Here is a 10,926-nt window from a genome sequence, read left to right as displayed (position 1 = left end):
GTCACAAGCTAGCAGAGGGTAGGTTTAGGTTAGATATCAGGAGGCGCTACTTCACGGTCAGGGCGGCTAGGATCTGGAACCAACTTTCAAGAGAAGTGGTGCTGGTTCCTACCCTGGGGGTCTTTAAGAGGAGATTAGATGTACACCTTGCTTGGGTCGTTTGACCCCAGTACTCTTTTCTGCTGTGGCAGGGGGTCAGACTAGATGATCTACTCAGGTCCCTTCCAACCCTAGAAACTATGAAACTGTAAGAATCTTGAACGCACTCCTGGAGGAGGTGGTGCAGTCGCCATCCCTGTAGGTGTTCAAGAGGTGGCTGGACAAGCATCTTCTTGAGTTCTTTTGAGCCCAATAACCTCCTGCCTATTGCAGGGGACTGGATTTGTTGATCTTACAGGTCCTTCCAGTCCTTCAGTTCTATGATTCTATAATCCTCAGCCCACTCTTCCCCCACTGCCGAACTCCAGGCCCCACAGATCGGCCTCTATTGGGCCTGCCCCACTCAGAGGGATCAGGTTTCATTTCCATGTGGCTGGGGCCTGATCTGTCTGCTTGGAAACAGCCTGGCCAGGGCCTGATATAGCCACATGCAGCCCAGTCAGGGGCCTGCACAGCTACATTGGGCCCCAGACTGGGCCCACAGACTAGATATGGCATGGACAGGTTTAGGTAGATAAGTCATTTGCAAAGAGATTGTATTCAAACCATGAGTGGATAAGTGGTGCTCAGGGATAAGAGGTAGAAGGGTAAGAAGAGGGGGTGGAATCCTATGGAGACTTTCCAGGGAGGGAGAAAAGAGAGGAGAATAAGCAAGGGTGACAACCAGAATTGGTGGTGATCCTGTCATAACCAGAATTGGACACAGGATGTGAATGAGCAAGCAGGAATGACCAATAGGGTAAAGGCAGCAGAGAGGTCAGAAGGGGTAGGAGAGGACTGTTGGCTGGAAATAAAAATTTGGTTTCAATGCTTTGGTCAGAGCAATTTCAGTGACACAGAGAACGGATTCAAAGAAGCATCTGCAATTGTTCTGATGTTCTGGATCTGTTGGGTGAAGACAAGAAGTATTGTTAAGAAGTCTAGGGAAGCCTAGTGTTGCGTGATTGCCCCTTGTCCCTACTTCCTCCCTCTGTATGACTTTGGAGTCCCAGTTATGGACCAAGACCCCTGTGTGCCAGGTGATGTACGAACAGAACAAAATAGTCCCTGTCCCAAGGAGTCCACTGTTGACTTTTCACATAATACCATCCAAAATCGTAGTGTCTGTATCTTCCAGACAGCACTGTCTGAGTTCTCACTATTGCCAAGTTTGGCCATAGTGCTTTTATGTTGGAAGAAGTGCTTTTATGTTAGCACCTGGATAAATGCATACATTTAGAAATATTCCTCTGGCATTTAATTATTATATTTTGAGGAAGCTTTCTAGGATTCATTCAACATTGCAATGACATACCTTTCAAGTTCTATAAGCAACACAGCTGTTTAGGCTGTGGGAATAACTGGGGTGTTAATTTTTATCACTGACTAGATTCTAAATTTGGGTCTAGAGATTTTCATACCAGATTCTTTGGCAGAGTATCTAGAGAGTTTGATATTCAATGTGTAGCTAAGCATACATAATTTTATATGAAGAGGAAGTAGCATGTAAAAGCTGGAAACATTTTCTCTAATAAAGGAGCCATTTGTAAATAACAGAAGTAAAATAGGGACATACCAAATATGTACTTTATTTTATTTTTTAGACCTCGCAACATCCTCCCAGATCATGTGCTCATTAGTCACTTGACCTCTAATGTTCCACGAAACGTATCTGATCAATATAAGACAACTCTTAAATATGGCAGCTATAGAAAACAAAACTTTAAATCATTCCCCTTTCTTAGCTTTCCCTTCAATAGTAACCCCTTTCTTTGCTTTCCCTTGTATAAATAGTATCTACAATGTTTCTTAATCTTTACATAACATAGTTACTACCTCTCATTAAAACAGTTGAGGTTTGGCCTTCATCCAAAGACCAATGAGGTCAGTTTTAAGATTCCTATTGACATTGGTGTGATTTGCATCATGACCTTTATCCACATAAGCAAGACTAATGATAGATGATGGCAGAATAACAGCTTATTTAGCAAAACCTGTTAATTTTAGTAAAGCTGATGGAGAAATCCAAGAGGTAGTTGATTTTTTTTTTTTTTTTTGAGATTTAGAAAGTTATTAAAATATCAGCATCCTTTGAAGTCATTTTCCCCCACCATTTTTGTAAATCTTCCTCTTTTCCTAAAACAGAATAGTACCGATGGTGTAAAGATGGTTAAAAAATATTTACTCTTAGTTTGATAGAAAAAAGCATACAAGAAAATGTATTGAGCCTACTGAGGGCTAGCCAGTGCTTCATATGTGACACTGGATTCTCAAGCTAGCCACATGCACAGTCCTGAGGACTGTGCATGTGTTGTTGACCTCCCTGTGCCTTGTATAATGGTAAATAAGAAAACAAAAGAGGGGGAGCACCTTAAGAAATTCTCAATTACTGTGGAGATGAAGCTTTGCAATGCCCAACCTACTGGACTCTAAGATTAACACTCGCAAATTCTCTTCCTGATCATTTAAATCTGAAAAAATCAGCAAAGCAGCCTTAAGCATTCTAAGTTTCCCACATCTCTCTAGCCCCCCCATCTGTGTCTCCCCTTTCCCCCCACACCCATCCCCAGTCACCTATAGACTTATGGGAAGGCCTTCTGGAACAACTTGGGGCCCACTTTTTCAAGCCTTGAGGAGCCAATTATCTCCATTCAAGAGATCATCTCTCTCTTTCTGGAAACTTACTTGGATGGACTTCAGACCATGGAGGACTAACAAAAGTGGAGCACAGAACTGCAGCCACATCATCATTCTGCTTCACCCTCCCGAAGACCTATCTTCACAGCTGGTGGACCAGCAGTTATCTTAGTTTCAAAGACAATGCTATACAATTTTGAGGCTTTTAATGAACTCTGTGTGGCTGTGTTGCTCAGTCTCTTCTCATAGACTGAGAGACTGTTCCTAGTTGAAAAAAATACTAAGAGTTGTTGGATATTCTGACAAAGCCATTGTAAATGACTGAGCAAGAGCTCTATGACATGTGCTATCCAGTCATACACTAGCTATGGAACACATCAGAAGATGGTAGGTGCCTCCTTCAGGATTAAGTGTTTTTATTCACATCCTTATTCTAGATCTTGGTGGTTCTGAAAAAGTTTCCCTCAACCAAGATCAGAGTGTTAGATAAGGATCATAAATATTTTAAGCATGTCTGATAAAGTCATCTCCTTCAGCATTTTTCCAACTGTGAATGACTAACTGCCAGGACTTACTGGCCAAATACGACTTTTGTACTTGAGAAGGGATGACATCATTCTCCCTCATGAGAGCAGAGAGGAACTTGGAGTCATAATATGGTGGGGAGTGGATGCATCTGTCAGGATTCAGAGCAGCCAACAGTCTGACTATCCCCCAACTAACCCTTCCTACCTGTGTAGGCCTGGCTGCCAATAGCCTAACTATTTCCAGCTGGCCTCAGTTAGTTTCATATAAGCAGCAGCCCTTTCAGTGCTCAGAAGGCTTCTCAACAGCACAAATGCCTCCCTGGGTAGTTCCTCTGTATTTAGCTATGCTCCATTCCAGACCCCTTTTTCCTGACAGTTGGCTCCTTGCTCCCTGGCTCATGAATCCAGTCTGTATTCCAGCTTCTTGCTTCTGATCCTCTTGGCTCATGACTCCAGTCTGGACTCCTGCTCCTCATTCTTTGGTCTGTGACCCTCTACCGTCAAGCTCCAACTGCCTATATCCTGATCAGACCCTGACAGCATTGGACACAATCATCGGGGTGTGGTGATTTTAATGAGAAGTGTCTGGACTTCCAGATCTGTTCAGAGCCACTATCAAGTGCTTTTCCTTTGACAGGTCTACAAAAAGGACTAAGAGCACCTTGCACTCAGTAAAGGACTCTCACAACTGTATACTCCCTCTGAATTTTAAGCACCTACACCTATAAAATATACCATACTTCTTAACAGGAGCAATTACACTGAACACTATCTGGCTAGCTGGAGTTCCGTATAAAAGATTGGCTGACCTGCAGCAAAAGATGGCAGCTTTCCTCAGCCTTGTCTACTAGGGCAGTATGAAATTTCACTGACCGTTTTGACACTGTTTCGACTCATTTCAAGGTCAAAACAGCAACATCGAAACAAAACAAAGGGCCTTGAAACAGCCTTGAAACAAAACAAGGTTAGTCAAAACATTTTGACCATAGCGCTGGGGATGGGAAGTCAGTCCAGCTAGGCTGACTCCCCATCCCTTGTGCTAGATTGTGCCGGGGGCGGGTGGGCTGACTCCCCATGCCCCACGCTAGTCTCTACAGCTCCAGTTCAGAAATAGAACACGTGTCCCCACACCTGGGTGACAGGCTGATTAAGGGCAAGTCCTGGGAGACCAAGGCAGTCCTATCCTCTTCTCCCAATTAGGGCTGCTAAAGAATTATAAAAAAAAATCCCTCCTTGCCAGATCAGGTAGTAGAATTCATAAGTTCAGGCTGACCATGAATTGTGTCCTGTCTTCTGTATGGCCTATTCAAGGGTCTTTAGTTGCTTTTAGATGACATTAAAGACAACAATCAACCACAACCATCTATGTGTACCTGTGATTACTAGAACATATCCCTGTATGTATGTATGTGACCCTCCCTGCCAGTTTTCATCTGTGACTATTACAATACTGACCAAAGACACTATAATTCCTATGTAAGCATCATGTGAGCAGCTTGGTCATTGCCCTAGGCAAACTTTAATGACAACTTGATTAATGGCTGGATCCCTTGTGTAGGCAAAAAGGGAGCTATCTCTGATTCCCCAATATCTGCTGTAACAGGGCTGCTGTCTTCATGTAGTTCCCTACTGGCTAAGAAATTTCAGCTATAAGACCTTATGCCATAAACCTTTCCTTCTATTTAAATGTGATGTTTCAGTATCAAGACCTGATGAATGTATGTGTCCAGACCTGCAACCACTACACTTGACTGCCTAGCTTCAGGTTAGATGAACAGCAGTAACAAAGGGTGCAAACTTACCATAAAAGATTTCTTGCCACTGTAGCTCAAAACTGCATGAATCTGATAGAGGCCCTGGCCTCAAAGATTCTATATTGCATAGTGCCATTCATCTTTCTGAAAGTTCTTCTGGTGGGTATTAACTGCATACCATGCTCTAATTTAGACATGGTCAGTGATGCTCTAATTTAGACATTAGAGATCTAAATCTCAGCTGGACCTTTAATGTCATTCTCTTGCAGCTCATGGAACTGCTCTTCCACCTTCACATTAAGACAGCTTTCCTTAGTTTTTCTATCCTACTGATTCTCTGTGCAGACAGCATCCAAGCCCTTACAGCTAGGCTACCAAGCTTGGTGTTTCATGAGAAGACATGGTCTCAGAATTCTTTTCAGATCAGTCAGGTATCTTACCAGTCTTCTTTCTGAAACCATACTCCTTGGATGACAAAACCGTGTTTGCTCTGGAGTTCTGCTGTATTTCTGAGATAGGACTAGTTTAAAAATAAACAATGCTTAGAAAATGTCCATACTGCTGGTGCTCAACCTTTTGATCCCAAGTGGCCCAGAGCCCATCTGAGGGTCAGATTGGGATGTCTGTGAGCCAGACAGGGCCCTGGGGCCTGGCACCATCCCCTCCCTATCCTACACATCAGGATTGGGCCTTGGGGTCTGGCACCACCCCATCCTGCTCTCACACTGAGATTGGGGCCTGGGGCCATCCCTGTCTGGCCCTGTGCACTGAGATTTAGCAGCAAGGGAGTAGTGCCACTGCTCCCCTGCCACCAAATTTACAGACCCCTGGGGAGCCCCACAGGCCAGATGACATGGTGTCATGGGCGAGATCTGACCTATAAGCTGAAGGTTGAGCACCCCTAGTCTATACCATCTCTACAGTGAGGCCGAGACCATTGCTGGGAAAGAAGCATTGCCCATTGCCTGTTGTTCTGCCTGTGTAATATTCTGTGAACATGTAACAGTACTCACATTTCTTCCTACCTTTCTAAGCAGTCATTAACTCCTCTTCATGCCAAAATCCAAATGATACAAAAATGTCAGTGACTCCCATGGGGCCAGAATTTTACCCCAGAAATTTAAATCAGTTTTCTGGAATTTTGAATCTGTAAATATTTGTTTGGAATGCTGTCCCCCCAAACCACAGAAAATATCTCCCCCCCCGCTTCTTTTACTGTTATTATGTTTCAGAAGAATGGTTTCAAGGGTGGAAGGGTCTGTTTTTTCTTGCTTGTTTTTTAACTTTCTGGTATTCTCAAGAGGTTTTTGGCAGGATCTTTGGAGGATATGAATAGTGTCACAAACAACTGTTGCCTAGACCGCAGTTCTCCCTCAACAAGCTTAGTGAATTCCCTCTATCTGGCATACTCCTACTTTTTAGGTTGTTTAGCTGGGCTTGTTTTTAATTCTCAAGTTGTTTGGCTGGAATAGGGGTGTATTGCCAGAGCCAGGGGAAGAGAATTAGTGATCCAAGGCCAAGAACTGTCCTTCTGTGAAGGAACTTGGCTGCAGCTTTGTATATCTTCAGGTCAGCCTTTTTCTTCAGCTAAGTGTATCATTTTTTGACACAAGTAAGATAAATTACAGATAATAGCACTAAAACCTGGTTATTCACCACACATTTTATAAAGCCTCATGCATTCATTGTTAGCAGGCAGAGAGCATTAGATGCCATACATATAGGTCACTCACTCCCAAGCAAGGGTACAAACTCCCCACAAGCAGATCTTTGCCAGATTCAAATGCTCTTTTGAAGCACTGTGTGACCCACTTTTATGTTTTATGTTACCTGAAAGATAGAAGTCAATGAAATTTTACCACTGACATCAGCAGTACTGAAATTTCACTCATTGTTCTTAAGACATAGAATTATTGATGTGTTTGGTGCAATACAAGAGAAACAAAAAACGGTTGTTGTCACTGGTCAGTTATGTATGGGGAGCACTGGGCTGGAGCCTTGGTTGTATTCTATGTTTTGGAATACAGAACACTTCACTAGTCACTTAATCTTTCAATGCCTCAGCTTCTCCATCAATAAAATAGGAATATATGTCTTTCTTTAGGAAACACTTTAAGACTTACAGGAGAAAAAAGCTAATTATTTTTAAACGTTAAAGAAAACCTCAGTAACCTGAAAACATGTAATACAAAGAGCAACTTTGCATTAAAAAGCTACAGATATTCTTCCTCCATAGTCTGTGTTTATGCCTGGGGCATGTTGCAGAGGGAACTGTTCAGTGACTGGATTTGAACAGTAATTACTGTAATAAGAAAATGGGACTCCTGTTTTGTTCCAAGTTCTAACACACCTGCTGTGTACTGAACTTTTTGCTCATGAAATCTGAAGCACACCTATAGTACTTGTCAGTTCATTAACATTATTTAAGTTGTTAGATGAGGTATTTCTGTAAAAAAAAAAAAAAAAAAAAAAAGGATGGTCAGCTCCCTCAGTTTCGTTCTGACTTCCACTAATTACTGGTAGACAAGAAACTGTTTAGTAAGGATTTATTAAGTGTACTAATTTGTTTCTCCTTTTCATTCTACAGAACTTACAATAGAAGAATGCTGTGAGAGAGGTAATGAATGGGCAACTAAAAATAGAGGATGCAGTTCACTCCCATTTCTTTCTGAGTCCAGAGAATGCAGGTATATTTTTACTTACTGCTGATTGCTAAAAAATGATGATGAGGGGCATTAGAGCTGGTTGGAGTACCAAAAAAATCACTTTGGAAAGTTTGCAATCATCATGTTTTGCTTGCCCATGGGAATTTTATAACTGAGGTAAATACAGTGTGTCTAATTTTGAAATATTATCTCAAAAATTGGCTTTTAAAAAACATCCTTACAGTTTTCCCACTAAGTTTATCCAGTCATAAAATAGTAAAAAAGGATGGAAAGTTGGCTTCCCCCCACTTCTTCATACTGGATACAGGGAAAGATAAACAGAGATGGGGTGGGGAAAAAAAAGTGAAACCTCTGATAAGCCAAAAACTATAAGTGGATTTTTTTAAAGAACTTTACTTTTGAATTTGAGAAACAAGGTAACAGTATAAACTAAAGATTAAAGGGCAAACCTGGGGGAAAATTACCTTTTAAAAAAATTCAACCAACTCTCTCATCTTAGTGAGAAGAAGGACAAGCAAGCGGAGAAATCATTTTGCTAAAGCATAAGACTAGGACTGTGGAAGGCTTACATTCCCTTGGTGCCTGAGTATCTGCCAATAAAATTCCATAAAGTTCTATTCCTGGACATGTGCAGAGTTACTTCAGTCTTGACAGACATGAGATACTTAGCATGCATCTCATGCCTTAAGCACCCCCTGCCTCCCTCCACGTCCACCTTCCTGCCTGCCCAAAGATTCATAAACTGGGTGTGTCCCCCCACAACCTATTTTGCCTGTAGAGACTTGTCCAGATCCTCAGCTGATGTAAATCAGCATAGCTCTGTCCACTTCAGTGGATCTCTGTTGATTTGCATCAGTTGACAATCTAGCCTAATGAAAAAAAGCTTGACTGAAAGTCAAACAATAACACTAATTGATCTATAGATATTTGAAGAATAATTGGTATATTTTAATAATTTTTCTTCAGTGCACTGAAATGAAGGAAATTGGTGCACTTCCCCTTTGGGTATATTCTTAAATGGGAAAGTATTAATCATACATCATAAGAGAGACTATATTCCACATAACAAGAAGGTCTAACTTGAGTTAGCTTTATGTTTCTGTGTATACAGATTACATTTGAGCACATTAGACTTTCTTTTTTAATTCTATTGAAATTAACTATTAAGAGGGCACTAAACCATCTTATCGGATCTGAGGAAAGAACTTAAATGTTGATTATACTTTTGCAAGAGGCAAGGATTTCTTAGGGTGTTATCTTTTCATAGATTTCATAGACATTTGGGCTGGAAGGGACCCGGAGGATCATCAAGTCCAGCCCCTTGCCCAAGGGGCAGGAAGTCAGCAGGGATCATAGGATTCTAGCAAGATAAGCATCCAAATGTATCTTGAAGGCATTCAAAGTGGGTGCTTGAACCACATCCGGTGGCAGTCTATTCCAAACCTTGAGGGCTCGGATAGTAAAGAAGTTCTTCCTTATGTCCAGCCTGAATCGGTCGTGGTGGAATTTGTGACCATTCGATCTTGTCATCCCTTGGGGTGCTCTGGTGAACAGACATTCCCCCAGATCCTGATGAGCACCCCTGATAAACTTATACGTGGCCACCAGATCACCCCTGAGCCTGCACTTTTCTAGACTGAAGAGTCCCACGGCTCTCAGCCTGTCGTCGTAAAGTCTGTTTTCCTGACCTCTGATCATGCACGTGGCTCTCCTCTGCACTCTCTCAAGCTTCTCCACATCCTTTTTGAATTGCGGAGCCCAAAAAACTGGATTCAATACTCCAGCTGCAGCCTCACCAAGGCTGAGTACAATGGGAGAATGACGTCCCGGAATATGCTTGAGAAGCATCTGTGGATGCAAGCCAACATTTTGCTTGCTTTACTAGCCGCAGCATCACATTGAAGGCTCATGTTCATCATGTGGTCAATCATGACTCCCAAGTCAGTTTCATCTGTAGTGCTAACCAGCGTAGCACTGCCGAGCCTATAAGCATGCTGCCAGTTTTTCCTCCCAAGGTGGAGAACCTTGCATTTTTTGGTGTTGAACACCATCAGGTTCTCATCTGCCCATTCCATGAGCCTGTCAAGATCTGCCTGGATCACCCTCTTGTCCTCAGGTATGGATGCTTTACCCCAGAGTTTGGTGTTGTTGGCAAACTTGGCCAGTCCACTTCTGACACCAATGTCCACATTATTGAAGATGTTAAACAGTATAGGCCCTAGGACAGAGCCTTGAGGGACCCCACTGGTGACTGCGAACCAAGACGATTGGCTTCTGTTAGCCACCACCCTCTGGGTCTTACCGTGGAGCCAATTTCCCACCCAATGGATCGTGGTGAGGTCGAGGTTGCAGTTAGCCAGTTTTGCCAAGAGGTGATCATGAGATACCAGATCGAAGGCTTTTTTAAAGTCAAGATATACGACATCAATCTCTTCCCCCTTGTCCAGGTGATAGGTCACCTGGTCATAAAAGGCAATGAGATTGGTCAAGCAAGACCTACTCACAACAAACCCATGCTGGGTATCCCTCAGGATATTGCCATCAGACCAGCTATATAGTTGGGCTAAAGTTAGGACAACTTTTGAATGAAAGACATTCTTCCTCCAGTATTTATTTTTGTATAAGTAGAGCAAAATCAGAGAAACTAGCTCTGAATGGAAGTAACTGACTTGTTGCCCTGGCTAGTTACTTGAAAGAAGACCAATTTAGAAGTTGACTGTGTACTTTGCCTGTGTGCTGTTGACATATTTACGGTTCCTATAGTCCCTGGCTTTGAGGTGACCTAGAAGGAAGACTGTGCCAGAGACAGTGCCCCAGAATGGAGACTTGAGGAAAAATATCTTGCATTCAAAAACTTGTCTAACTCTACCCAATTACACGGTTGGTTCAATACAAGATATTACTCTAAGAAATCTTTGCCTGTCATAACTTCTGGACCATCACGGCTACAATGTCACTCTTATACTACTGATTATATTTTTATAATTTTGTAAAATTAATGCTAAAGCTCCTGGGTTATATGAGTGTGCCCACCTGACTTCACGGAGCCTCTCCCATGTGGCCCTAGAGAGTGTGCTAGGGGTCTGTCGCAAGGACGGCTCCTGCTGTCGTGACATGGGGTCACATTTTCCATGTGAGATACCCTGGTACTTTCCTGCCACATCTTGGGTGTTATGTTCAGTAGAAGGGTTCCCTTCCATCGTG

At 42.5% G+C, this 10,926-nt stretch overlaps 1 protein-coding gene across 2 annotated transcripts in view; it reads left to right on the top strand.

Moving 5' to 3' along the window:
• The window catches only part of FBLN1 (fibulin 1), a 129,408-nt gene that overhangs the window by 12,318 nt on the left and 106,164 nt on the right, over positions 1-10,926 (top strand). For both annotated transcript variants that reach the window (XM_019544288.1, XM_019544289.1), the window contains exon 2: positions 7,644-7,743. In XM_019544288.1, coding sequence (XP_019399833.1) covers positions 7,644-7,743 — 100 coding nt within the window. The remainder of the gene's footprint in view (positions 1-7,643; positions 7,744-10,926) is intronic.

Source organism: Crocodylus porosus, unplaced genomic scaffold (assembly GCF_001723895.1).
Source record: "Crocodylus porosus isolate Cpor-Errol unplaced genomic scaffold, CroPor_comp1, whole genome shotgun sequence".
NCBI lineage: Eukaryota > Metazoa > Chordata > Crocodylia > Crocodylidae > Crocodylus > Crocodylus porosus.
The sequence above is the reverse complement of the archived record's forward strand: the minus strand, read 5'-3'. Positions and strand labels throughout refer to the sequence as shown.